Source organism: Phytophthora sojae (genome assembly GCF_000149755.1).
Source record: "Phytophthora sojae unplaced genomic scaffold PHYSOscaffold_5, whole genome shotgun sequence".
Classification (NCBI taxonomy): domain Eukaryota; phylum Oomycota; class Peronosporomycetes; order Peronosporales; family Peronosporaceae; genus Phytophthora; species Phytophthora sojae.
The window spans coordinates 4992053-5019746 of NW_009258119.1; the positions used below are offsets into that span (position 1 = coordinate 4992053).

Genomic DNA, 27694 nt, shown 5'->3' on the forward strand with positions numbered 1-27694 from the left:
CTACACTACCCACCTGTCTCCTCTGCGGACAATGCCAATGGCTGAGGTGTCTTTTCCACTTGCTTGGTTGGCTTCCTGGTACATCTCGCGCAGCTTGAAGGTAATCGGGCGGTCGCACTCGGCGATGATGCCCTTCTCGTAGATGACGTTCTTCTGCAGGTAGTTCTCAACGACCAGAGCCTTGGGCATGCACTTGAGCGCAAGCGCCTGGTTCGTGGAGCCGTGACGTGTGATTGGCACGCGGACGGAGACGTCGGTGCCCCTGGCACGGACCTTGTACAGGGTCGTCTTGGCCGTCGGAGCTGTGGCGGGTAGCGCATTGCTACGTCCACCGAGAATCGACTGTTGCACGAGCTGCGACGCTGGTTCTCACGCTGCATGTTGTAGTTAAGCTTGTCCAGAACTGCTCGAAGGCGGCACGTTAAAGCGTGACGCTTTCACTTGACCAGCAATGACGCAATCCGCAGCGCAAGGCTGGCTCGCCAGTAGAGCGCATTCAGCAACACAAAAGCCCGTTAGCTCAGCTATTCACACACACCACCACCACATACACAAAGTGGCATCCAACGTACTGTAAGTCTGCCACACGGTCTTCGTGTCGTCAAGCGCCTGGCAGCCGATCGAGTAGAAGCGCGCATCATCTTGCAACCGCCGTTCTCGCACGACAAGTAGTCGATGGAGGACTCGGTCTTGACGTTGACGTTCAAGTGGCTGTACTCGCTGTAGCAATCGTCCGCGTACAGCAACTTCTTGTCGCCGAGTCAGAACTCGCACGAACCTGTGTAGATGAGACCGTGAGAGGTGATGGCATTGGCGTTGGTCGGAATGGGCTGCGGCGTGCCGTTCCGGTTGGTGAAGCTGTAGGCCGCGTCGTACAGCGACATGCCGTCCAGCATCGGCTCGGGGCTCTTTGCAGATGTTGGTCGCCTTGGGGCACTTGAACACCTCAACGCCCTTCTGGGTGTTGCCGGCCTCGCAACTTGCGAGGCCAGTCGCAAGTGTGGCGAGAAGCGGGAGGCCTCTTCGTTTTTGTTTTGTGATATCGACTATTGATAGCATCACATCTGCGAGGGGCAATACCACCCCAATTTCAACCAATGAGTCCGTGTTTCGTCAGCTATGTCGATGCTTTGTCGACTCGATCCGATCCAATCCGATCGAGTCGGCATTGATCTACAAATCAGCCAATCCGATTAAATGCGATCACGATCCGTCTCGATCCAATCAATCGAATCGGATTGGTTTTTTGCTACCCATCCCTGCATACACCGTTCTACGTGAATGTCATCAGGCACCCACGCTACCCGAGTCTACTCGGGATGGTGGCTCCTTCCTTAAGTGGGGGAGGATCTACGACTGCAACGCAGCAGCCGCGACTACGCGCAAGAAGAAGAAGAAGCACGTGTCTGTGCAGGGCACAGACACCACGACGACAAACGCAGAGGCTGGGCCTACTGCTAGAAACGAGCTGAACGAGTTCAACTCGGACGCAATCAACTTCGTGCAGCGCAGACAAGCCGTCATGCGGTTTGCCCAAGACGCTAGTGCAGCTTCTGTCGACCGACAGAAGCTGAATGCAGACAATGTTGGTAGGGGCAACACTAATGAATTCAAGAAGGGTTCATTGGTTTTGTTAGCAACTCAAAACCTGCCTGAACATGTAGTTTCCGACTTCGGTGCGAGCAAGCTCGCTCCGCGCTTCATCGGGCCGTTCACGGTGTTGGCACGACATGGCAACGCCTACACGCTAGACATTCCATCTAGCATGCGCCTCCATCCGACCTTTTACGTCGGGCGGCTGAAGCCATACCGGCAGCACGAGCCACCTAGCTCGGCTGGCCCGAAGCGGAAGCCCCAGCGGGGGCGAACCTCTACTCCAGCGCGTGAACGGGCTGGGCCGAGCGCGCGACGCGACCTCCCACGACGACAGAGATGTCCGACGCGGTCTGCGAGGCCTGAGCGACTTGAGCCCTCAGGATCGCCACCTCCTGCTTCAGAGCGGCGAACTCACGGCTCTGATGCTGTTCCACAACAGCGACCCGCTCCTCGAGCGTCGGGCCAAGGTCAACCCCAGGTTGACCATACCCGGGGCGTGTTCCCACCACTGCCGCCTCCGATCCGCGACGCCCGCGGCTCAACACGCTGGATTGTTGAGCGTATTGTGAACCATAGTATCCCGAAAACGAACCGGCAGCTGGTTCGTTATCGTATTCGTTGGAGAGGGTTTCCGCCCCACCAAGATACATGGGAGCCACGGGACGTCCTGCTGCAGGACGTTCCGGAAATGGTGAGGGAGTACGAAGCTCACCACGCACTGCCGACGCGAAGGTAGTGCGAGCGCTGTGGTCACCTACAGCGCCCGAGGTCCCACGATCGTCGCGTTCCTCACGTGCCAAGAACTTGACACGGAGATCCTTGAGACTCGCAGGTACACGAATCGTCGTGTACCCGTTGAGGTCGCGGTCGCTCAAGCGCGCCGCACCCGGAAGACACAACGTGCACTGTTGGCCTTCGGGCACAGCGCATGGAATACCAGCGTCCACAGAAGATCTGTGGAGCTGCTCCAACCTCCCGCGCGTCGAGAATGTCTCGAAGCGTTCACGGGTGTGCTTAACCCCCTCACGGTAAGCAGCCGGCTTCTTGTTGAAGTTCTCAACAAAAGCATTCCAACTTTGACAAAGTGCCTGCCACTCAGGCACTTTGCTGCGAGAAGAGGTCTTCTTGCTGGAGAAGTATCGGAGCTCGTGAAAGAGTCCGATATAGTAATCGCGCCTTTGATTCGTTAACGGATCAAAGTGCTGCTCCTCCGCCACAACATCATCGTGGATCCCGCTGCATACATACAGCGGAATTTCATTTGGAGGCACGGTGTTGCCCACACGGTCTGCGATCTCTGACGCAGACGGCATCCACGGATCGCGCGCTGCCTGAGCAGCGCGCGGAGAACTTGAAGACGCCACCTCACGCGGGGAGCTTAAAGCCCCAGCAGCGGAGAGCGGAGTGTCGCTCTCGCCGCGCGAACGCTTCGAGCTTGAAGCGTCCGAATCGTCTCCTTCACGAGGGCGTCTCGACCCGGCATGCGGGTCGAGGCTATCACGGTCGATAGACTCCTTGCGCTTGTTGGAAGAGGCCTCGCCCTCTTCCATCTCCACGTCGTCATCCCCGTAGTCAACGGCGTCGTTGACTACAGAGGAACCTTCGAGGACAATCTCCGACTGGGTTGTCCCCGACGCGGCCTTTGCAGCGAGCGCGTCGCGCTTTGCCTGCTGGCGCTCATGGTACTGAGCAACAGAGAGGTTACCCTCTGTTGCGGCGGCGGTCTTCTTCTGCGGCGAGCTCATTGCGGAATGAGCTCGAGTTTTCTTTCTCCCAACGTGAAGAATTGACGAATGGTCAATTTCCTGATTGACGTGCCGTGACTCGGCGCGTCTAACCTTGAGGGGGGGGGGGTTAACAGGGTTACACGCACAAGTGGCTACAGTCACTTGTAACTCTAACAGACACGACGTCTGTTAGAGGTTCGAAAGACTTTCTCGACCTTGGCGTAGACACACCAAAGGCTACATACATTTACGACCACCACGACGGGTGGTCCATAGAGACTTAGGATTCCTACTGGCTGAGAGCAGCATCTCCTAGCCAATGAGCGACATGCATAGCATTGGAATTCTGCCAACCAGCCGTTGGCAGATTCCTATCTTAGAATATTACATTTAGAGGAAGTCAGAAACATAAAACAGAAATAGCAGTTCTCATTTTAAACCCAAAACATTATTTGGATCGTTTATTTAGATTAATCTATACTTGGAGGCCCGAGTATAATTGACTCTAGTTTAAACTACGCTACGCTTCCTCACACACGTGCGCGCGAGCCAAAGTAGGCCCATTACAGGACAAGTACTTGCCGAGGTGACGCACTGCATGCGCGATATCTGGCCGCGAGCCAGACACTAGGTACTGAAGAGAGCCCACAATTTCACGATACGGCAGCTTGGTATCAGGTGCAAGTGGTTTCCGATTGGCCTTCGACTCGCTGGTCGATTGCGGTGTCCAGCACCCGTACGCATCCTGCATGTTGAATGTTTTCAGGATCTTGTGAATGTATGCACGCTGGCAATACACGATCTTGTTGTGGGTTCTGTCGATGTTGATCTCAATACCGAGTAGGTACTTGACCTCGCCCATGCTCGTCAGAGTAAAGGCACTCTTCAGCTGAGTTGCGACCTTGTTGCATAGCTCCAGCGGTCCCATCAGGAGTAGATCATCCACGTAGACAGTGAGAAGTATCTGCACGTCACTATCAGGGTTATACATCGCGTAGAGTCCGTAGTCACTGTCCAGGCGGGTGAAGCCAATCTCAGTCAGCAGCTTGTGAAGAGTCTTGTTCCACACTGCTGGTGCTTGCTTCAAGCCGTACAGCGACTTGAGTAGTTGGTAGACGTACTGGCCTCCGTTCTCCTCAAACCCCACGGGCTGCTCCATGAAGATGCATTCTTCTAGGAGCCCGTACAAGAACGCTGTCTTGACGTCAAACTGTAACACGTGCCAGCCACGCTTCATCGCGTACAGGATAACTGCTCGAACAGTATCAAATCGAATTACAGGGCCGAAAGTTTCAACATAAGTCCACACCAAACTGCTGCTTAAAGCCATGGATTACAAGGCGAGCCTTGAACCGCAAGATACGACCTTGTGCATCCCGCTTCACAGCAAAGACCCACCGATTTGTGATCACCGCTTGGCGTTTGGCCTTCGCCCTGGCAACCAGTTTCCACGTGCCATGTTCTCGTAATGACGCGAGTTCCTCCTCCATCGCTGCTTTCCACTCCAGCCAGTTAGTGCATGCCTTCGCTTGTTCATAGGTGGTAGGGATCGGAATCTCGGCGATGGTATTCAGGATCGACCCGACCACATCGTCTCGCAGGTGAGCAGGCAGCTTCCGTTTCCTTCGTGGACTGGCCAGACGTGCTGGAGTGGGTGTGGGAAGTTTGCTAGATGGTTCAAACTCATCGCTGGAGCTGTCACTTGAGCTTGAGCGCCACTGGCGCTTGCGCTTCTTCCGTTTTTGCTTGGCTACGGCTGGCTGTAACTCCACACGTGCAGGAGGGTTACGAACTCCCACTGGCTCTGAACTCTCAGCAATCTCAGTTTCCGCAGGAAGATTCAACGACCCTTGTACCGCTGGTACGACGGGTGCATTCCCAGCTTCAGAAAATAGTCTCGCTTCCAGGGTTGATGCGATTGGCACCACAGGTATCTCTTCGGGTAGTTCATGATCGCCATGCCGATACAGGTTCAGTAGGAGTCGTCGTACATAGCCCTTCGCAGCCGTAAACTTCTCGTGAAAATGAACATTTCCACTGCGCCTCGTGGTCACAGCTCCGGTTCGTAGATCCAGTAGTTTGTAGCCAGTAGTTTCCGTGGTATACCCGAGGAATAGCGACAGCATAGACCGCGGGTCTAGCTTCGCGCGAGTTGTACGAGTCTCAGGAGGCACAAAAGCATGCATGAGACATCCCCACGTCCGGAGGTGACGCAGCGCTGGCGCCTTTCCGAACAATGCTTCATGAGGCGATTTCCCGTGTAGTGGCTCCGTTGGTAGTAGGTTCATCGTGTCGACAGTGTGCAGGACCGCTTCTCCCCATAACAGGTTAGTCGTGTTGGTTGCATGCAGAACAGCCCGTAGCCTAGGAAGAACGGTGCCATTTTCTCGCTCCACAATGTCGTTCTCTTCAGGTGAGTAGCCGTTGGTAGTCTTGAACTCGATCCCTTCCTTTGAGCAGAATGCCCGTAGATAGTCGTTCACGAATTCACCTCCCTGATCCGAATGTAGTAGCTTAACGGAGTGCCCTGCACGCTTGAACTGATTGTTGAGCTTCAACACCAGTGTCTCAGCCAGAGCATCAGCCTCGTCTTTATACTTGAGCAGATAGCACCACTTGTAACGCGTAGCCTCTACAAGCAAGAAGATCGTTTCGCCAGTTGCAATCTCCTGGTTGATGCAGCACAGGTCTATAGAGAGCTTCTCCAATGGATGCTTTCGCCGATTGGGTCCTCGCTTGTAGGTTGTGCGTTTGAACTTAGCTGACAAACCCGGAACACACTCGTAATCCTTCAGCGACTTCATGTTAACGTTAATGCCAAAGTCGACTTTTCCACTCGCCAACTCTCTGATCGGCTTCATGTTGACGTGGCCAAGGCGGTTGTGCAGGAGCCCCATGGCGTTCTTGCGCTGCTCCACAGCTCCAACGACACGCACCGATCGCTTCACTCGCATACGGTACAGCATGCCATGACAGTCAAAGCGCATCTTCAATCCGTCCTTGCACAGCCACGCTGTACTCTGATCATCGTTGAGCTTGAAGCCGCAGGCACGCATGTAGCTAAGACTTATCAGATTCACGTGGGCGTTAGACGAGTAGTGCACTTCATCCAGACGACGCGGCTCCCACTGACCCGAGACTCCATTCATCACTCGAAACACGACACTTCCACTCGCTTGCATCGCCTCCGTCTGGCCGCAGGCCAGACGGAGGTTGCTCGAAGATCCATGCTCAATGTATGAAAACAGGTCAGGTCTCCGCACAGGTTCACTTGCGATCCGCTGTCTAGAAGCCATTCCATCTCATCGGCCTGCAAGGCCGGGGCACGCTGGTCACGCTGCACAACTGCTGCATTGACCTCAAAGTCAAGTGACGCTGGTGTCGTGGGCGAATACTGAGTGCTTGTGGCAACAGGACTGGATGGCGGGTTGGTCGGAGAGTACTGGGGGGATAAAGCACGGGCGGGCATACCTCTGGCAGAACTTCGTGCCTGCAGCTTTTCCTGCATCTGCTTGGCCGCTTGGGGTCCTAGCACCGCGAGTACATCTGCCATCGTGAGGGATTGACTGCTACTGCCAACCTCATCATCTGCACGCGAGGTCATGCACTCCACGACTCGATCTTGCGAACGACGCGAGGCCTGCTGTCTCAGCACCGCACCACCAAATGACTGCACCGCTTGGTCACCGGTGCCGCGCAAGGTTTGTCGCTTTCCCTGCTTGCACTCCGGATCACCACGCCAGTGACCTTTCTCGTCACAGGCATTGCACCTCGGGTTCTTCTTCTTTTTGGTCATTCGCTCAGCGCTCCACGACGAGCTTGAAGTGGAGCTTCCACTGCTTTTGTTTCCGCCATACTTGCCGCCTCGCTGGCGCGACGAAGAACGACGGGGCCTTTTCCATTGTTGCGGTGCTGCTGCACTGAATTTGTCTGAGCCTGAGTCGAGAGCCCACGACTGCTGGTTGCTCCACTACTGCCAGGATCGCGCTGCGCACGCTGAAGCTCAGCATTCTCCAATCGCCCGCGAGCATCGCGAACGGTGTATTTGTAGCCCGGGTCCCGCCGTAGTTTCTCGGTGACTTCATCAGCAATGACCGGGTAGGCAGCATGCGCTTTGGTCAGCATGATCTTAGCCAGCCGAGAGTCCGAGATGGGGCCTTTGTTTTCGGCAAGCTCGCGCTGCATCTTCAACAGGTCAGCGATGTACTCACGCACCGGCTCGTCGGGGCGCAGCATCCGCCCGTAGAGCCGCTCCCAAATCAATACTGTGTTGACTCCTCGGCCCTGCCCGAAGTCCTCCTTCAGAACGCGCCACAGTGCGATAGGATCAGCAAGGTTCACCACGTCCTGGTATCGGAGCAGGACTTCATCGGAGATTGCCGACACCAACAGGCCATTCGCCTTGCGGCTACGACTCAGCCAGCACTGCTTCATGTTGTACGACCTGTTGTCGTCAAACGGCTCCTGGCCGATGACAAGCTGAGCCATGTTGGACACGTTAATCCCCGTGAGTACACGCAGCCGCCACGCTGGGTAGTCCTCCGGCTTGGAGAGCTTGCGGTCGACCTGCAGGGTCACCACAGCTGCGACACGGTTCATCTTGTCTTGGTGCTCGTCTGAGAGGTCGACACCCGCTGCTGAGCTGCCTACGCTGCTGCCGAAACACTCGCCTCTGAGCGCTTGAGGGGAGAGTCAGCAGCTGCCAGGCGGCCGTTCCCGCAAGATTGGCCAATGAGCGGTGGGGATCTTTGGATTCAGCCAATGAGGGCACTGGGACCTTTCGTATCACAGGTGCCCGTGAGTGTTGGTCACCAGCCGACTCGTGCTGTCATTTGGCCTCAAGGGCGCTGCGTCTACTGCTTGCTGCTGGACTCCACCGGGCCGCTGATCGTACCCACCAGTAAGTCCTCTGTCTCCGCTTCCTAACGCAGTTGGGCGCATAATCGGAGAGGTGCTGAAAGTCGTGTACTTGCTGTCTGCAGAGCTGTAGGCGTAGCAGAGTTGATCTCAGCACGAAGGTGCGGGCAGAAGACGAACGGAAGGTAGGAGACTGAGGTTGCCTTGGCAGAATGCCGTGGCGGGAACAACCAAGGCGGCGGAGCTGGTTGCGCTCCTGCTGGAGAATGCGGAAGTGAGTGCCGAGCTGCGCAGCAGCTCGGCGCCGCCGCCTTGAGACCCTTGCTCGTGTTGAAGGGGTTTCCTAACCGACCTATGCTTTGCTATGCTGGCAGGTGCTGTTGCTGCTGCTGAAGCTGCTACTGTGCTGCGACTGTCGGTTGCTAACCGCTGCCGCGCGGGGCAACGAGAGGTAGCGACCTCTCACAGCCGCAGCGGTTTCTGTGCTGGCGCCTGCGATCGCGTGCCGTCTTTCCGCGCTGCGGAGCACTGCTTGGTGGCGCTGGTACCGCTGGTAGTTCACAGCAGACACTTTGCCCGGCCAAACCGTAGTCCATGCCACCGCTGTGTCCGTCCCACTGCTGCTGCTGCTGCAGCCGCTGGCCCCGAGGCCGAGCATCTCCCCGAAAATGCTAGGTGTCCCACCACCGATTTGCACCGGATCGGACCTAATGTGACCGTTTGCCACCGAATGTGTCCCGCTGCAGTGTCCCGGTTCCCCTTCAACACCGTGACGCTGCTGTAACACACTTTGCCTCTTGACAACCTTCGTAGGGCGCGCTCGATCTACACGGAGCATGGTATGTTGTTTAGAAACCCTATTTTAGTGTGGGAGTCACCCTTACATAGTGCATCTTCAATACAGTGAATAACTGCGTTAAGGGCTCTGTTGCGGGGGCCTACGGCTTCAATTTAGTGTCAGGAGGATGCATTCGTGCTCTTTCCTCTATTGCTACGATGTACTACTGAAGTATGCATTGCGTAGCGGGCCTAGAGGACGTGCAACTAGCGCTATCACGCAGCAGTCGCTTTGCGTTCACATATATGTCTCCTTGTTTGTATCTAGAGCATCTGATAGCGCGGACTTCATTCCTCCAACAGGTGAATACTACTAGGCAAAGGGCCTGGACGTATATGCCTCTCGCTCCTATCGTTCAGGTCGTCGGAGATACCAATGAACCTGAACATCCAAGCCTACTTTGCGTTCACGACCTAGCAAGTAATACATTTGTGCAGATACTCCTAACTACGTCAAATTACAGTCTGATAGTGTCCTGATAGCCTTCCACGTGCTTCCGCCGGCGGCGGAGATTGTCGGAGTTCGGGTGCAAATGTCGGAGATGTCGGCCTGGCGGCCCCAACATCACCGACAAGTCCCGAGCCTTTTTGCTTTGTGTTATTTTTCAGTGTGCGCCACATTATCAGTGTTAATCTCTTCTCCCCAGGTCGAAAGCATACCAGTAGCATGGGTACAATCCTACTAGTAGGCGTAATTTTTATATGGCGTTTAGTATGATGCAACATATGTATGTGAAGAGAAGGCTCAGATAGAAGGTGATGCAAGATGCTCACTGAAGCAGGCACGGTGCGATCTTGGCCCACACACACCGTAAAACGACTTCAAATGGACATCCGAGCAGCCTACACAGTAGTAGGAGCACTTCTTGTGGCACAGGCGGCACTGCCGCTGCACACGCTTGCCTGCCTTACGCGCTTCACTGTATTGTGGGAGATCTCCAAAGGCTTTCAAGGTGTGGCTAGGCTGGCGATCACATAACGACGCACTGTCAGCATATACTGAGTAGCGAATAGAGTCTAGCAAATACGCACCTCATCCGTACTGGTCGACCCGCTGTCGGTTCGCAGAGTTCGCTTCATGGTGTGCTCGTTGAAAATGAGTTGATGAGCGAGCTGGGATACAAAATCGCTGAAATTCAGCACGGTACTTTCGACAAATTGACGCTCAGTCGATTCGTGGCGATAAGTTAGGTAGGCATCCACAACTACCATCCCCAGGATAGTTCCGAATACTCGATGCATCCAGCTCTGTGTAATCCATTCACGCTCAATAGCAAGCGATCCCTGGCGAAGATGGTCGTGGACGTCAATAGTAGAGAACTTACTGAAAAAAAGCTCAACCATTTGAGGACGCGGGACACGCTTTTCGTATCGCTGTGTCTCAAGTTTGCCATCGCGGATCACAGTGCGATGACGAGTGCAAATACTATCGGAGTCTGCGAGGGTAGTTCCACGGTTCGATATCAGCATCTTGGGCTTTGATCCGCCCAGCACAACGCATAAATGGGTTTTCCGTTGTCCGTAAAACTTGACATGATCTTGAACGAACCCCGGGTCGGCTGCGTGTCAATCCAAGTTTTCATGTGGCACTTTGGATATTCTACGCTTGCCGTTTTTACAATACCCATAAAATACAGACCGAGCTTTTTTTCAAGTTGCACTAGTGTTTTCACCGAGGCAAAAGCACTATCAGCCACAACAGTTCTCCCTGTGCCTTTGTATTTTTCCGTCAATCGCAACACAACCGAGGTACCCTCCCCAAATTCACTACAGTACTCTTTGCGACGTTGGCGAGCGGTACCTTCCATTAGTTCGAGTCCCAGCAACACACCACTATCTCCATCTGCGAGCGACTTCAACTCTGTCCCCTTTCCTTCAGGTTTGCGTGCAATTTTAGTCACATGGGGAAGTCCATCGTGAGTGTACTTAGCATCCCGGCCTTTCCAGGCACTCATGCACTCGTCGACTACGATAATGTTTCCAGGAGAAACATGCTTGGTTCTCTGATCGTTGAATCCCTGAATCAATGGACGTATCGGGTACCACGGGTCACTAGTCGAGTTGTTGTCGGAAAATGAAAGTGCGTACATTATTTGCTCAAAACAGTGCCGTGTCATCTGAAATCTCTCCCCGTAGTTGCTCGGAGTATTCACGCAACCTTCTTTGTGTTGTGTTTCCCAATAGACCCGCAGGGATCCCCGTCGTGGCTCCACAGCCATCGCTAAACGAATACCTATCCAGCGAAAAAAGTCACCTGGTCCAATAGAGCGAAATGAACTTGCCGCCAAATTATTGTTGATAAGTCGAATAGTTTCATTGAGAGTGCCCATGGGGTACATGATGTAGAAGTATTTAATTAAGGACTTCTCCCCAAGCTGAAGGTGCGCCGACCACAGAAATGTAGTTGCTCGCGAGGAAAATTGACACCCCGCGTCAACTGAGACAGAATCACAGGGTACCCACATACGGCCGTGAGCGACCACGGTATCGTCGTCTTCTTCTTCCGAGTGGCCTTCGAGTGTTTCATCATCGTCACTGCCGTCGTCTTCGCCGCTAGGAGAACTCTCTTCCTCCCAAACCACTTGGCAGGCACCCTCCGTGCTGCCAGGTACCAATGAGCCCCCATCGCTGATTTGGCCATCTCCAGCGTGGTTCAAAGTGACTTCAATGCTTATTGAGCGCGCGGACACAATGTCAATAGCCCTCGTACTCCATGGACCTCGTAAGTGTGCTGCCTGCCCTCCTTCAGCACGCGAAGGATGACTCCAGTCTTGCCAGCGTGTTTCTTACTTTTACCGCAAACCCGATTTCCAACCTGCAGCTTTGGCATCTTCCCGCGGTCAAATTCGACGCGGAATGAAAGTCTGAAGTCCTTGTTATCTAAGCTTGCTGGTGATCTATTTATTTGCGCGCGTCGGTTGCAGGGAGAGCCAAATTTTATTTTTAAAGTTGAGGCTACCGGTAGGCGCGCCATCCTACTTATCCTACCGATGGGGAGTAATGATTAAGATGAAGTTGTACGATCGCCGACCGGCCTTGCCGAGAGGGCTACCTCTAATTTATCATATAGTCTGTGTTTTCTGTCACGGTGACAATACAGAGTCATCACGACCAAACTTGCTGACAGCAAGTGCTGCGTGGAGCGCAAATGTAGGATAAGAGAGCGTGACCACACTTTATTCATCGGGCCAGATGCGTGACCAAACACCTCCGCTTTTTTAATAGCCGGAGTTCTCTGTAATCCAGTGATCGTATACAGGGTATATAGCGTGCGTGACCAAACATCTCCACTCTAGCCGGTGCTCTCTGTAATCTACATGAAGTGATTGAATACAGGGTACAGTACATGTATGTGGCGAGTGTTCAATAACTGCTGCAGACGATGAGATCGTGAATCACGGACAGTATCGTCAGTGACGGGTTTACGGGCACACCAAGTAAAAACAGGCAAAACGGCATTTTATGGCTAGTATTTCTTAAAAAAACTTTTGGTGCAAAAAACACTCGATCATATCACGAGTAGTGGAAGGAACTTACTAGAAGGTCGCAGGCACAGCACCATTATTAACTTAGAATGTATTACTCCATTATATTATTTGTAATTATTATTTTATATATAGTACACTACAGTATTACATTGTATTGAATTCCAAACATTAATCTATATAATATATTTGTGTGTGACACTTCTTAACTGGTATTATAAAATATTTTAACATTTTTTGCGTGACACTTCTCACTACCAGCACATTTAAGCAAGTACTGATACGATGCAAAATATGTTATATTGATAAATGTTTGTTACTTAAAAGAGTTGTAATTATGAATATAATAACAATAGACTATCATATTTGCTGTAAAAGTTGTATTTTTAAAATATCTACAAATAGAACTGTTGTATAAAACCATTAAAATAAGTACAAAAGGTTTTATTAATAACAGTAAATGGGGATTTACAATTTGGTCAGGTTTTTGAGTGCAATGTTTCAGATTTGGAACACAACTGCATGTAGCTTTCCAAGTTAGGCAAGGCTCCCTCTTCTTGTTCTGGTTGCCTGGAAATCCATGCCCTCTGTTAGATGAATACCAAGGACGGACGAGCACACGGCCTGTGAGTCACTGCACTTGCTGTGTTATTGCAGCCCACAGGGTCTGACATGAGCTCAAATCGACACGCGCATTGACGCTTCAAGACGATATAGTTTTAGGTCTGTTGCAATAGCGCTCTCATTTGAAGATACTTCAATAATTACATGTTCCGTCTCCGCAGCAATATCAAGCGGTAGACTACCCAGACAATAGGACGACTTACACACAACGAAGTAAAGGTAAGGTATGATTCAACTTGTTTTTCTAGCTCGGAAAACATGCTGTACTTGTCACTTCGTCTAAATAAGCCATTTGCTGTGTGAGTTCGTCCGTTTCCTTACAAATACAAACCAACCTGTGTCAGCTTGGTCTCTCAAGTTGAGAGTCTCAACGAGATTAACAGTCCACGACACGATCGAGAGGTTTTTTCTAACCCCTACATGTTTTGGTATCACAAAAACCGCCTTGCTTCCCTGATTGCGAAAATGTGCGTCTCACTGTTTAGCACGGCGTCGTTTCCACAGAAACAGCAGTCCAAATTTTCCTGATTTATATAATAACCACCCCTTAATATGTGCGCTGATTATAAATATGCCTTGCATTTGGGCCAATCATTACCACCCCTATGATTTTTCTCGGCCAATGATAAGGCAGCGGATTAGTCGCAGAGTCATGATCGTAGAGAAATGATACTCTGGACGGATGCTCGTTATCCTCATTCTTCCACCGATAGATCGAAAGATGACGTACAGGGCTACAAATGTATCGGATCATATTTCTTAGAATCAGTGTCTAGACTTACTTATGGCTATCTAAAATTTTAGCTAGTGTAGTCATCACTAGTACTGCTTTCGTCGCTCTCGGAGCTGTCCGAATCCTCGTTTTCACTGCGGCTATCATAACTTTTGATCTGAGCATTCAGATCCACCAAGTGGGCTCTTGCTTTGTCAATGCAGCCTTGAACAGTTTTCGACGGCAAAGTTTTGAAAGCTGTATCAAGCCGACTTCTGACCTGTTGGAATGTAGTATCCTTGGTGTACTGGCGCCCAACTTCTCCCTTTACATTTGCCCACACATACTCAATCGGCTGTAAATCAGAGTAGTGTGGAGGCGTGAACACTACTTCGTGGCCCTTCTTCTTCGCCATAGTCACAATCTCTGGCTCTACGTGCTCAGCAATGTGCCGTGACAACTTTTCCCACATGATCGCCCTTGTATCCGATTCAGCGTAAGGCAAGCCATACAACTTACAAGCAGCCTGCATGTCGGATCTCCGAATCCCTTTTCGGGGGGTGTTGGGCGGCAACTTCTTGTGATATTTTGCGTTATCCATCACGATGCGGCAGTGGTGCAGTTGGCGGTCTTCCAGACAAATGAGCAGCGTTTCAATCCAATTTTTGAAGTAGTCATGATTGAACATCCCGTGATAATCCTTAGTTTGCTTGCCTCCCTCAACAATGCCAAGCGTCTCCGGCAAAAACTGTGCTTTGTCAGCCTCAGTATGATCGGCATCCGGGAGGTTACGGTCTTTGTCGATAATGGCAGCGATGAAGCAAAATCGGCGACCCTTTTGTTTATCCTTTATCACGTTGGGGTCCGTCGGGTCATAAATGGAGTCATTATGACTGGAGTAGTTGTGATGTATATAACTTTCGTCGAGATAAACCGTTCGAACGCGATCGGCACTTTCACATGCCATCATCTGCACGTAGCTATCGCGCTTAGTTTCGTTTTCAGCTGACAACCGATATGTCGACCCTTTCCGCTCTCCCCGCTTGAAACCACATCGTTTTACGAAGCGTTGGACGGTGCGGAGCGCTGAGGCCGTAGCGGCACTGTCGGTGACGTCGACGACAACAACTCTTGCTGTATGAGATGGTGCATGACGTCCTTGGCTACCGTGCGCTCACGAATCGCGCTGCGCTCACGAATAAACTCGCGCACAACCTCTCCATATCAACAGTCGCCAATATACGGGACGGCTTCTGCTCACGGTTAGATGGCGCCGATGCCACGGGTAGAGACCGATACTTGGCAAAGTCATTCCAAATCTGACGGACTGTGTTGGCTGAGCGCGACAACAGACGGCCAACTTTGACTGCGAGTGGCTCTTTCTGACGTAATTTGACAGCGCCAGACTTCATGTTGGCTGTGACGATGAGGACGTCAATACGTTCCAGGAGCGTGAGAGCTCTGCCGCGGTTATCTGTTGTGTAAGTTTGAGCTTCTGCGATGATTTCCGCCTCGGCGTCAGGAGTCTCAGTTCGCGCTCTTTTGGAAGGAGGCATCTCGATACCAGCGTGCTTGCTTTGGAGCGGTAAAGTGGCTCAGTTGTCATCGAACTACACAACCCATATTTAGGTTACGGTAACGCCGATTTATCTGACAAACTGATACTGTAGCCAATATCTAATTTGGCGGGGTACAAGTTTATCCAGTCAAAATAGCCGGATATCATTGGATAATATACAGGTGTGAGTAGGTGACGATAAATGTGCCCTTGCTGTTCCAGCATATTATACACAGCACAATCCAAAACAGCTCTGAAAATTTGGGTCAAATTGCATGTAATCCGGAAAAGTTATAGCAAAAACACCTCTCGATGCTGTCGCGGTCTGTAAAATGGTTTAGTCGCTATCCTGGGATCTCACCTGTTGTGGATTCTATGCTAGCGCGAATCCCAAGTGGCAATCCCGTATGTTTCGTTCATGCGGTATGACGGGCATTGCCGGCAAGCTCCATTAATTGTTTTACTAACCCCCGAAGAGTTCTCGAACACTGGCGCTCGGCATGATACTGCGGGCGCTGCTGCTCGTTCTCCTTGTGGCTGTTTCCGGGGCCCTTTCAGACAACTCCATTCAGCTAAGTGAAAGTTCCGGCGGCCCTCATGGCACAGAATTCTCCGATGAAGCCTCCGTCAGCGTTGGCCAAACTGTGGACTCCATTACCATTCGGGCAGGCGAGCGCGTTGACGGCGTCTCTCTGGAAGTCACAGGTCCGAAGGCGGCAACATTCAACCACGGCGGAGCTGGTGGAGACGGGAATACCCTCAAGCTTGCAGCGGGCGAACATATCACGTCGATGGAAGCGCATTGGGGCAAGAAAGATGGCCGCACGCGCATCTTCTACCTCAGCTTCGGCACGAGCGCTGGCAACTCAGTCTCGGGAGGATCCATGACGGAAGACAAGAACACGGTCAAAGCACCCGAGGGTTTTCAGCTCGGAGGTTTTTTTGGTCGGGATGGCGAGGAGATCGACTCGCTTGGTGCTATTTGGGCGCGCATTACAGCCGAGACAGCAGCTCCGGCGACCGAACCCCCTCCTCCGCCAACGAAAGCTCCCGCTCCGGAGAAACCCGCTGGCTCAGGTAGCGTAGAACCTCCTCCCGATTCATCCGTCGCGGCGTCTACCGCTGCATCGACTGAAGCTTCAGCTGCAGAACCCGCTGAAGGCTCAGCGGTAGCATCTACAGAGGCCTCAGCAGAAGCAGCAGCGACGGAAGCGCCAGCAGCCGAGCCTGGAAAGCCTAAAGAGGTCCCAGCAAAACCTGCACCGACCATCTCTGTGGAGGACTCGGTACAACTAAGTGACAGCTTCGGCGGTCCTCACGGTACCGAGTTCTCCGACGAGGCTTCGGCTACTTCAGGACAAACCGTAGCGGCTATTACAATCCTCGCTGGTGAACGCGTCGACGGTGTTTCCCTTGATATTTCAGCGCCGAAAGCTGCAACGTTCCACCATGGCGGCACTGGTGGAACGAAAAACACTCTTACACTGGCTAAAGACGAGCGTATCACATCAATGGAAGTGCATTGGGGCAAGAAGTCTGGAAGAACGCGCGTATTTTATCTGAGCTTCGGTACGAGCGCAGGGAATTCAGTTGCTGGAGGAACAAAAACGGAAGACAAGAACTCAGTGACTGCACCCGAGGGGTTCCAGCTCGGCGGGTTCTTTGGTCGTGATGGCGATGAGATCGATTCGATTGGTGCAGTTTGGACGAGCACCGAGCTCGTTACAGCAGCTCCGACAGAGGCTCCTGCTCCCGCCCCAGCCCCGGAGCCAGCTCCTGGTCCAGCTACTGACGATAAACCAGGAACAGTTAAACCTGCAGGCCCAGCGAAATCTGGAGTGAAGAATACGCGCGCTACCATCCTGAGCGAGTCGTTTGGTGGACCTCACGGCAACCAATTCTCCGATCAGCCTCTCGCCACCTCGGCACAAACTGTGGCCTCCCTCACTATCCGAGCTGCGGCGCGTGTCGATGGCCTCACCCTCGAAGTATCCGGACCCACCGCCCAGACATTCACGCACGGAGGACCTGGAGGCAAGGAGACCAAGCTCGCTCTGAAAAAGGGCGAATACATCACGTCAATGGAGGTTCACTGGGGCCAAAAGAGCGGCAGGACGCGCATCTTCTACCTCAGCTTCAGGACGAGTGAGGGCAATACAGTCGCTGGAGGAACGCAAACGGAAGAAAAGGGCAGCGTAACTGCGCCTGAAGGCTACCAGCTCGGAGGATTCTTCGGTCGTGACGGAGACAACATCGACTTGCTAGGAGTGGTGTGGACGAGCATTGAACCGGTCGCAGAAGCTCCAAAGGGAGGAGGTGGCTCAGTGTCAGATGAAGATATCCAACTCAGTCCAATGTACGGAGGTCCTCACGGTGTCGCCTTCTCGGACATCGCGGACATCGTGCTCGGACAAACGCTAAGCTCCATCACCCTTCGCGGCGAAGCACGCGTTGATGCTGTTACGCTGCAGGTGGCAAAACCTGCAGAGTTAACCTGGAGTCACGGCGGCAAGGGCGGCACTGAAACCACGCTTACCCTCGCACCGGGCGAGTACATCAACTCCATGGAGATTCACTGGGGCAAGAAGAGCGGGCGCACCAAGGTGTTCTACGTTAATTTTACAACGAGTGAGGGCAAGTCTGTGGCTGCCGGGACAAAGACCGAAGAATTTGTGACGGAAACCGCACCCAAGGGTTTCCAACTTGGCGGCCTGTATGGCCGTGCGGAAGGCGAAGTGGATCAACTTGGCGCCATTTGGATTAAAAGTTCGGCTAAGCCAGCTTTGCTTACCGACAGCATGGACTCCGCTTGGTATGGCCACACGATTCGTAACTGGGTGGGGCCCACCATTGGCAACGCGAAGGATACGGCATGCTACCGGAAGACGGTGCCTTTCGACAGCAAGAACATTTGTCCTGTGGGCTACGGCAAGAATGATGACGACTGTATCACACAATGTCCGATGGCGTACCCAGTCTCGTGCTTTCTTGAGTGCATCCCTCAGAACGACGACTGCGCATTGAACATCGCTCAGAAGGTTGCGTCTGTAGCGGCTGTCGCGTTCAACGCTGCCACGGCCGGATTATTCGGCCAGGTTAAGGCCGCATACACTACTGCGAAGAAGCTGTACCTCTGCGCTGCAGCCGTCATCTCCATCATCAAGTCGCTCATTTTCTACCTTCGGTTCACACAAACGACTGCACCCCAAGGGGACACCGAGAAACTGCTCGCCGTCGCGTACCAGTCCGACGTCGTCCTCGTGGATTTACCGGTGGCTGTGTACTCGTGCCTCGGACTGAAAGTGCCCCCAAAGTTGCAGTGGACGGGAATTGTGCTCATGATCGTGGAGAATATCGTCAAGCAGGCCATCATCAACGGCGACGTGATCGTTTCGTCGGCCGAGAATGTGGTCAACATGCTGACCAACACTAGCGCCATCAAATCCCCCGACTCGAGCGTGAGTGAACTCCAGGACTTCATGGACAAGAACACCTCGTGTGGCTTTGAATTGAAGCAGCTCACGGACCGAGTCATCTTTGCCGTCAGCGACGTCCGGAACAAGACGCCAAACGCAGCAATCGATGACATCCGCGTGACGATCAGCAAGTCGCCGGTGGTTCTGAAGGACATCCCTACCGTCACCAACAATTGCATGAAAGAAATGCTGGGCACGAAGACGAAACAGGCTGCGTTTGAGACGCGCGACTTGCTCCGGAAGACCGTGGGGGTGATCATCGACCAGCTCATTGAGACTGGCAAGACGGATATGGGCGAATCCGTGAAAGAGGACGATTACTTCATGGAGGTGGCCAACTTGGGGCTTACTGTGCTTGGTGGCATGGACCCGACCGGTGTCGTGCACATGGTCTCTCAGTTCGTGCAACCCACATGCGGACCCACCTCTTTCATCGGCGAGATCGACGACGGCAACTTGTATGATACTTTGGGGCTGACGACCGTGGACCAAGCTTTCGTGGGCAGCTACGGGTGGTGGTCGAAGACTGGAGACGGAGTCGTGCGTCTCATCTTCGAGAGCACAGACAAGGAGGACGTGACGGTGGTGGTCCACTCGGGTGGTGACAACTACGCTGAAGTTGACGTAGCTGCAGGCGACACCGTCACTTGGGAGTCGACTGTGTCGGAGTTGCAGGACAAAACTTTGTATCTGGATCGCTGGCGTCCTGGTTTACTCGGAATGCCCGGATCGGGTGGAGGTTCGCTGCTGATTTGGATCCCTCGAGCCTCTGAAGGGGGCAATCTGCTGATGCACGTCAGAATTAATATTAGTTAAATGTCTGTCGTAAAAAGAATAAAAATACTTGTGAGCATGGTATGTACCGTGGTATTGCGCCTTCACCTTTTGGTCTCTTGAATTCTAAGATCTGCTACGTGTCCAAATCTGAAAAGTGGATGCAGATCTGTAATGAACTAAATTAATCTGGCCTTTCTTCCTATGTCTGAGCATATATTCCCCCCCCAATCAGGAGTTTCAAAATAGTGACATCAAGATATAAACGTTTCTAATAGAAACGCATCACTAGCCAATCATGGCGACCAAGTCTCCGCTGCTGGCGTCGCACGAGGCCAACGTGGCGGTGGCCAAGGACCTGATCGATCCAGTGTCCTCCGTCGCTGCATTCGGCGAGGACGACCGATCTATCGTGGCGCAATGCGAACTGCAGCCTGGCGTTGAATTGGTGACGCTGCAAAGAGGAGCGTTTCTAAATGGCAGTTGCTGGCTCGAGCACTACGACGCCGAGGACAAACCCAAGCTGCAGGAGCAGATCGACTCGTTGCAGCCGAGCGACACTGTGAAGACCACTTTGGTCCTGCTGGCGGAGCTCGCGCGGGGCGAAGAAAGTGGATTTCACGGCTACATCCAGCAACTTCCGACTTCCATTTCGCTGCCGTTCAGCTGGGGTGCTGAAAGCCGAGAAATGCTCCGACACACCACGGCGCACCTGATTCTGGACGATAAACTGGTGCTCAAGATGTACGCAGACTATGCCGAACCATTGATGAAGGAGTTCTCGACGATTTGGCCCGCTGAGGTGTCGACGCTGGAGAAGTTTCAATGGGCGTACTCGATGGTGTCGTCGCGGTAAGATATGGTGTCTTCTTACTGTTGGTGATTACTTGAGTATTCGCTAATGCTGGGGTTGTTGTTTTGTTTTTCAAGGGCTTTCAAGGTTACGGACGGCCAGGAGCCGACGCTGCTGCCGGTGATCGACATGGCCAACCACGCGGCCGAAAACCCAGCAGCGCACATCGTGAAAACCGAGACGGGAAGCTTCCAGGTGTGTGGGTGAATGATCGCGTAGACATCTGCATGGATTCTGACTTTTCTGTGGTTGTCGGGTAGTTGACTACGTTGCGCAAGGTTGAGAAGGATGAGTCTGTTACGATTTCGTACGGAGATCTGTCGAACGCGCAGGTGAGTTGGTAGTTCTGTGAAGATGTCCGTATTTTTCTTTGATCCGCTAACTGCTATGGTGTTATGCTAGCTCTTGTGCCGCTACGGATTCGTGCTGCCGACTTCTGTGCCCTCGGATTCCATCCACATCACCAGCTCCGAGCTGACTAACGCGTTCAAGGCGTGCTCGCTGAACAGCGAAGATGAGGAAGATGAAGACGAAAACGATGACGACGCGGACGATATTCCTCACGTTGGCAAGGGCAAAGGCAAGGGCAAAGCTAGAGCTAAGGCAAACCCTGCCAAGCGCAGGAAGTTGGCCCACCCTCAGGACGAGGACAACTCGCTATTCTTCTTGCTGCACGGCGACGCCGAGCGAGAGTTCGGTCTTGGCGATGCGCTGCTGAGTTTCGTGATGGCGTCCCAGTTGCCTGCTGAACAGCTCTACGACGTGCTGGCCGTGGTTCTGCAAGACAAGGATAAACGCTACAGCGACGTGCTGTCGACGTCTTCCGACAACTCCGAAATGATTGCTATTCAGCAGCTCAGCCAGCACGAACGCCAAGTTTGTCGCCGCATTCTGCTGGAGCTGATGTCGCTGGAGGAAGGTTCGGACTCAAGCGACGACGAAGAGTAGGCTTCACCTGCTGAGGGACAGAATACACGTTTGATAGCTTGATCTGTAACTCGTGTCAATGGCTCGCTTCTCGACGAGATAATTGACGACTGTATTCCATCAATTATTTGTAGTATTTTAGCTTACGTTGACACGAACATGCATGGTTAGATGGCCACCCTGGGACGATCTTGGGACCCAGAGTACCAGAGAACCGCCGGCTGATGACGGAACGCCCACCACAGTCCTGCGCCAGCGATCCAGATACAGCACCTTATCGTGCAAATTCACGATCTTGTCGCTCCAGTTCACAGTCGTCCCGGCAGGCACCTCAACCTTTGCATACTCTTGGCCGCCGGAGTGGAGAACGACCGTCACGTCCTTCGTGTCGGTGCTTTCGAAGAAGAGGTTCATCATGTCATCCCCCTCCTTCGTCCACGTGCCGTAGCTGCCTTTGAACGCCTCGTCCACAGTCTTGAGCCCTAGTGCGTCGTACAGAGTACCGTCGTCAACCTCGCCGATGAATTCCGTCGGGCCACAAGTCGGCTGCACGAACTGGGAGACCATCCAAGCAATTCCCGTCGGATCCATGCCTCCGAGCACAACCAGCGCCATGTTAGCTGCCTCCATTGTGTAGTCCTGTTCCGCAGTGGACTGCCCCAAGTCGGTCTTGTTCGTTTCCACGAGCTGGTCGACGATCACCCCGAGCGTCTTTCGGATCAAGTCGCGCGTTTCGAACGCCGCCTCTCTGGTCTTGTTGCCCAGCAGCTCGCGCATGCAATTGTTGGTAGCCGTGGGGATATCTCTCAGCACGAGCGGTGACTTACTGATCTTCACGCGGATATCGTTGACACTGGCGTCTGGTGTTGCGTTGCGGATCTCTCTAACCGAGGTGATGACGTGGTCTGTGAGGTTCTTGACCTGGTACCCGCAGGTGGAGTTGGAGTCGAGGAGGTCTTGCAGCTCTTCGACGGTGGATTCGTCCGTCGAGTTATTCAATGTGCTGGTGTTTGTGAGAAGAGCGAGGACATTCGTGGCGGAGGAGAGGATCTGATCGCCGTTGATGATAACCTGCTTGACGATGTTCTCCACGATGACGTACACGATGTCGGCGAACTTGACTTTGCCCGACACTTTGATCCCGAGACAGTTTGCCACGGCAATGGGCATGGAGAAGATCACAACGTCAGACTGGTAGGCAACGGCGAGCATTTCTTGCACTGTTCCTTGCGGCGCCGTCGTCTGCTGGAATCGAAGGTAGTAGATCAGAGACTTGATCACGCCGATGATGTTCGCAGCGCAGAGGAAACTCTGCTTGGATTTCTTGTACGACGAAAAGATGGCGCCAAAGATTCCAGCCGTCACCGTGTTGAACACTGCAGCCACCACAGACGCCGCCTTGCTCATGATCTCCCCGTTGCAGTCGTCATTCTGCGGGATGCACTCCTGGTAGCAGTCGACGGGATACGCAAGCGGACACTGGGCCATGCAGCTGATCCCGCTGTTGTTGTAGCCTCGAGGACACGCTTTGGTGCTGCCGAAAGGCTCCGTCTTCCTGTAACACGCCGAGTCACTGGCGTGTCCGATCGTAGGCCCCACCCAGTTCCGAATGCGATCGCCGTACCAAGCGGAGCCCATTCTATCGGTCAGACGCTTGGTCTTGGCGTTGATCCGCGTCCAGATAGCGCCCACCTGGTTGAGTTCCCCCTCGGCTCGACCGAAGAACCCACTGAGCTGGAAGCCGTCGGGGGCAGTCACCGTCGAGTTGTTCTCGGTCGGCGTACCTGCAGACACCGAGTGGCCCTTGTTGGTGCCGAACTTGAGGTAGAAGATGCGCGAGCTCAGCCCCTTCCGGGCCCAATGAACCTCCATGGACTTGACGTACTCGCCCTCCGCCAGAGTTAGTGTGTGGTCTGTCCCGCTTGATCCGCCATGGGAAAGCGTCAGCTCGGCTGGCGTCGCCACTCGCAGGACGATCGACGTGACCCGCTTCTTGGCGCTGATGGTGATCGAACTGGCGGTTTGGCCAAACTCAACCAACTCGATGTCCGAGAACGAGACGCCGCCGGAGCCTCCGAACGTGTCGGAAAGCTGGATGTCTTCGTCTGAGGGAGAATAACCCCCATGGACGATAGACACCAATAGGAGCAGCAGCACCTGCAGCACAGCTAAGGGTGGGGCCATGCTTTACAGTGTTACTCGGAAAATGTACGACCGACCGACCCCTCAGGTCTGCAAATGACTTTCATCCAGCGCGGTCGCCATCGCGACAGTCGGTTCCTCGGTTGGGTGAGCTGTGAATCTGTATGATAAGAACCAGGATCTGCTCTGCTCCTGGACGGTGGCACACCGAGACAGCTCGGTCATTCTCGATCACGTGTCGCCCATGATACCAAGATGGGGTGGGGGAGAATCTCCCCCACCCGGGAGATGAAGGCGGCGAGGAACTAGGCGCCGACGTGTGGCAAGCTGTGCGGCGTTGATTTGAGCGACTTGCACGAAGCGATCAGAGAGAAATGTGTTGCCAGTATGTAGTTGTCAAGAAATAGCTCTCGACCTTTCATGCCTTTGGCCACTTTCTCATTAATAGATAGCTCTCATTCTAGGGAAACCGGCGATAGTCTCGGGTCTCGAGACAACTTCGAAATGCCGAACTGACTCGCAGCGGAACAAAACGACCTGCTGCTTGAAGTGGTGCTTCAGCCCTGATTGCCCGGGAGTTCAAGGACCCCCCGCTGACAAACATCGCGCGATTAACGCAAACGGAATCCTACGTGGCTGTCCTTGAAGTTCCTTCCGCCGGTAGTGTATGTACATGTGTACAGTACAGCCGTACCACGCATTCCGTGAAAGTTTTCATCCGAAACTTGGACCAAGGGGCTGTTTTTAGTAAAACTGCAAGTTGCAGTCTGCAACCAGGACGGTTGCAGTTGCGCGAGCCGCAGGTAACAAGGCCCGCGGTCAAAGCGGTGACCCGGTCAGCATCGCTTTGAAGACTGAGAGATTGTCGGAGCAGTCGAGTCGAATGAGAGTCTGCGACGCCAGGATGCATCGGCAATGTAAGGTTACCTGGTCAAGGTAATGTACGCGCAGGCTGTGATATTACTGTAGCATCGCATAATACCAGTATTGGATACGCAACACCCTCTACGAAACCTCGGACCTGCAGACTGCAGGTCCAAAGCGAGCATCAAGCTCGGAGACCAAATGCTTACTGCATGGCACGGCCACAGTATCCTCGATTGCACTTGTTCGCTTCGTGTCACCTTTCACGTTTCTGGAGGAGCACGGGGTTCACATCTGCTTAGAAGACCCTGATACTAAAATTTTCGCAAACAGCAGATATCAAGATAAAGAAGTATCTCAACCATAAAACACACCCCAATGCTATAACCCTCATAAGGACCACAAAACAATTTAAACAGACGCAATGCGCCACGATTTGCTGGTCCCCCATGGCCTTTCCAGGTTGCCACTTCGTCTGGTCCTGGCCGTGGAGGGGGCACATGCAGGGGCACGCCGCGGTTGGACATCCTAGTAGTGTCGTTCGCGGGGCCTGGTCCGTCGGCCTCAATACACTGCAATGCAACCGCGGTCTCATAATTCAAGTGCAGCGGTGGCCATGTCGCCCTCGCTGCTGCTGCGGACGTTGACACTTCTGCTGCTCTGCGTCGCCCATGGAGCCGCCTTCTCGCACAAGGACATCCAGCTCAGCGAGACGTTCGGGGAGGGCACCAAGGGCATCGCGTTCTCGGACATCACGGGGGTCAAGCTGGGTCAAACCTTCAGCTCCATCACCGTTCGAGGCGCTGAACGCGTCGACCAAGTGACTCTGAGGGTGGCGTCGCCCGATGAGGAGACGTGGACGCACGGAGGCTCGGGCGGGGCGGACAACATCCTCATCCTCGCCCCGCACGAGTACATCACGTCCATAGAGGCTCATGTGGCCGAGAAGAGCGGACACAAGCGGGTCGTCTACCTGAGACTTTGCACCAGTGCAGGCAACTCGGTCGGTGCCGGGTCCAAGACGGGCGAGGGCAGGACGGTGGCGGCCCCCGAGGGGTTCCACCTCAGCGGCTTCTTCGGTCGAGCGGGGACCGAAGTTTACGAGTTAGGTGCTATTTGGACGCGGATCAACGCGACGCACCTGCTGCTCACGGACGACATGGGATCGGAATGGTACGGCAAGAAGATTAGGAACTGGGTGGGGCCGACAATTGGAGATGCGACGGACTCGGCCTGCTACAGGAAGACGCACGCTCTGAGCAGCAATGGCCTCTGCCCGCTGGGCTACAACAAGACGGACAGCAACTGCATCGCGCAGTGTCCGCTGTCGTACCCCGTCAAGTGCTTCCTCGAGTGCATCCCGCAGAACGACGACTGCATGCTGGAGGTGCTGCAGAAGACGGCGTCCGTCGTGGCGGTCATCTTCAATACGGCCACGGCTGGCCTGCTTGAGCACATTTCGACGGCGTACAAGGCCGCAAAGCTGACGTACATGTGCGCGGCCAACATCGTCAGCGTGATCAGGTCGCTCCTGTACTTCCTCCGCTTCCAGCAGACCACCGCGCCCCAAGGATCCGTCGAGGAGCTGCTGTCCGTCGCCTACCAGAGCGACGTCGTGCTCGTGGACTTGCCCATCGCAGTGTGCACCTGCCTCGGGTTGCCTGTATCAACGGCAGCCAGAGCCACGGGGATTGTCATTGCAGTCGTGGAGAATATCGTCAAGCAGGCGATCATCAACGGCGACCAGATCTTGTCGTCGGCGAACGACGTCATGACTTTCCTCCACAATGTGAGCGCGCTCAACTCGCCGGATGACTCGACGATTGTGGATCTACAAGAGTTCATGGAGTCCAATACGACCTGCGGGTACCAGCTCAAGCGGCTCACGGACCGCGTGAGCACCGCAGTTGAAAGTATCCGCAATGCGACCCTGGGAGCCAGCAACGCAGACATCCGGGTGACAATTAGCAGGTCGTCGCTGGTGCTAAACGACGTCCCCGTCGTCACGAACAACTGCATGGGCGAAGTTCTGGGCAACAAGACCACCGAGGCCGCGTTCCAGACCCGCGACTTGCTTCGGAAGACCATGGGCGTGATCATCGATCAGTTAATTGAGACCAACTCGACGGATATGGGCGCCAACGTCGCCAAGGACGAAACTACGCTCGAGTCAGCCAACCTCGGACTCGTTGTACTGGCGGGTCTGGACCCCACGGGCATTCTTTGGATGATCTCCCAGTTTGTCCAGCCCACGTGTGGGCCAACATCGTTCATCGGAGAGATCGACGACGGCACGCTGTTCGACGCTCTGGGGCTTACAACAGTGGACGAGGCGTTCGAAGGGAGCTACGGTGCTTGGACGAAAGAGGGCGACGGGATGGTCAACATCATCTTCACCAGCACAGACACGAAAGACGTGACGGTTGTTATCCATTCGGGCGGCAGTGACTACGCCAAGGTGAAGGTGCCTTCGTGCGAGACGGTGGCATGGAACGCCACCGTGGCTGAGCTGCAAGACAAAACCCTGTACTTGGATCGATGGCGGCCAAACTTTATCGGAATCCCCGGCTCGGGCGGCGGATCGCTGGTGCTTTGGGTCCCCAGATCATCAACCGGTGGCCATTTAACCCTCAACGTCCGAATCAACGCGAGCTGATTTACTCGCGTTACCCTAGATTAGGCTATGAAAACCTTTTACGCTGGCTCACGTAGGCTCACGTGTATGTGTCCAGCGTACAAGTTGCTGTAAAGTTAACTCACTCACTATGCATGTTTGTTACCGATCCGTGAATCTGGATCGATAAGCTTTCTGTCATGATACGATTTCAGAATTTCCAATGTTAGTGAAACCACACTCTTGTTTTGATGAAGCTTGCCAAGCGATTCGTATCGCATGATGACATCGTACAGCCAGTCTTCGGCGCGCAGACTTCGCACAAAACACACGAGCGCGTGGTGCTGCACCACGCGCTGGTGCTGTAGGCATCCTTCATATGGGTCATTCCAGTCCGATTTTTCTCGAGAATCTGTCTCGGTGACGACTGCTATCACGTCGCCGCACGGGACCTCACTGAATCGGACAGCTCGACGCGGTCTTGGAGCTCGAAACACATTTTATACTCTCACCTGAGGACTCCTCAGTGAGGAGCCGACGGCCTCGGTCACCGAGGCCCTCGGCTCCGAGTCGGTCCGAGGCGCGTGTGCCAATCCCATTTGCTATCATGAGGAGCAGATCAGGTGCGACTACCGCATTTTCATGTCC

The 27694-nt window shown here is 53.8% G+C and overlaps 10 protein-coding genes across 10 annotated transcripts; 3 read left to right on the top strand and 7 right to left on the bottom strand.

Moving 5' to 3' along the window:
• On the bottom strand, positions 1 to 884 carry PHYSODRAFT_263052 (hypothetical protein; the record flags this gene model as incomplete). The annotated part of the gene is made up of 3 exons (XM_009531389.1): positions 1 to 302; positions 573 to 656; positions 779 to 884. 3 exons carry the CDS (start codon positions 882 to 884, stop codon positions 1 to 3), a joined length of 492 nt encoding a protein of 163 aa, XP_009529684.1.
• A 3773-nt stretch (positions 885 to 4657) lies between these two features.
• On the bottom strand, positions 4658 to 4873 carry PHYSODRAFT_429349 (hypothetical protein; the record flags this gene model as incomplete). The annotated part of the gene is made up of 1 exon (XM_009531390.1): positions 4658 to 4873. A coding segment is annotated over one exon (216 nt), but the record flags the coding sequence as incomplete, so codon positions are not given.
• Positions 4874 to 9762: 4889 nt separating this feature from the next.
• PHYSODRAFT_509882 (hypothetical protein) lies at positions 9763 to 10361 on the bottom strand (the record flags this gene model as incomplete). Its single annotated transcript, XM_009531391.1, has 2 exons — positions 9763 to 9981; positions 10050 to 10361. The coding sequence occupies 2 exons, from the start codon at positions 10359 to 10361 to the stop codon at positions 9763 to 9765; spliced, it is 531 nt and encodes a 176-aa protein (XP_009529686.1).
• Positions 10362 to 10480: 119 nt separating this feature from the next.
• Positions 10481 to 10972, bottom strand: PHYSODRAFT_509615 (hypothetical protein; the record flags this gene model as incomplete). Its single annotated transcript, XM_009531392.1, has 1 exon — positions 10481 to 10972. One exon carries the CDS (start codon positions 10970 to 10972, stop codon positions 10481 to 10483), a length of 492 nt encoding a protein of 163 aa, XP_009529687.1.
• Positions 10973 to 10975: 3 nt separating this feature from the next.
• Positions 10976 to 11497, bottom strand: PHYSODRAFT_460718 (hypothetical protein; the record flags this gene model as incomplete). The annotated part of the gene is made up of 2 exons (XM_009531393.1): positions 10976 to 11175; positions 11245 to 11497. Coding segments are annotated over 2 exons (453 nt in total), but the record flags the coding sequence as incomplete, so codon positions are not given.
• Positions 11498 to 13926: 2429 nt separating this feature from the next.
• Positions 13927 to 14370, bottom strand: PHYSODRAFT_506187 (hypothetical protein; the record flags this gene model as incomplete). Its single annotated transcript, XM_009531394.1, has 1 exon — positions 13927 to 14370. The coding sequence occupies one exon, from the start codon at positions 14368 to 14370 to the stop codon at positions 13927 to 13929; it is 444 nt and encodes a 147-aa protein (XP_009529689.1).
• A 1526-nt stretch (positions 14371 to 15896) lies between these two features.
• On the top strand, positions 15897 to 19688 carry PHYSODRAFT_508902 (hypothetical protein; the record flags this gene model as incomplete). Its single annotated transcript, XM_009531395.1, has 2 exons — positions 15897 to 16640; positions 17166 to 19688. 2 exons carry the CDS (start codon positions 15897 to 15899, stop codon positions 19686 to 19688), a joined length of 3267 nt encoding a protein of 1088 aa, XP_009529690.1.
• A 256-nt stretch (positions 19689 to 19944) lies between these two features.
• PHYSODRAFT_561656 (hypothetical protein) lies at positions 19945 to 21447 on the top strand (the record flags this gene model as incomplete). The annotated part of the gene is made up of 4 exons (XM_009531396.1): positions 19945 to 20498; positions 20577 to 20694; positions 20760 to 20831; positions 20902 to 21447. The coding sequence occupies 4 exons, from the start codon at positions 19945 to 19947 to the stop codon at positions 21445 to 21447; spliced, it is 1290 nt and encodes a 429-aa protein (XP_009529691.1).
• A 117-nt stretch (positions 21448 to 21564) lies between these two features.
• On the bottom strand, positions 21565 to 23610 carry PHYSODRAFT_507425 (hypothetical protein; the record flags this gene model as incomplete). Its single annotated transcript, XM_009531397.1, has 1 exon — positions 21565 to 23610. The coding sequence occupies one exon, from the start codon at positions 23608 to 23610 to the stop codon at positions 21565 to 21567; it is 2046 nt and encodes a 681-aa protein (XP_009529692.1).
• A 1438-nt stretch (positions 23611 to 25048) lies between these two features.
• PHYSODRAFT_505318 (hypothetical protein) lies at positions 25049 to 27088 on the top strand (the record flags this gene model as incomplete). The annotated part of the gene is made up of 1 exon (XM_009531398.1): positions 25049 to 27088. One exon carries the CDS (start codon positions 25049 to 25051, stop codon positions 27086 to 27088), a length of 2040 nt encoding a protein of 679 aa, XP_009529693.1.
• Between the last annotated feature and the right edge of the window lie 606 nt (positions 27089 to 27694).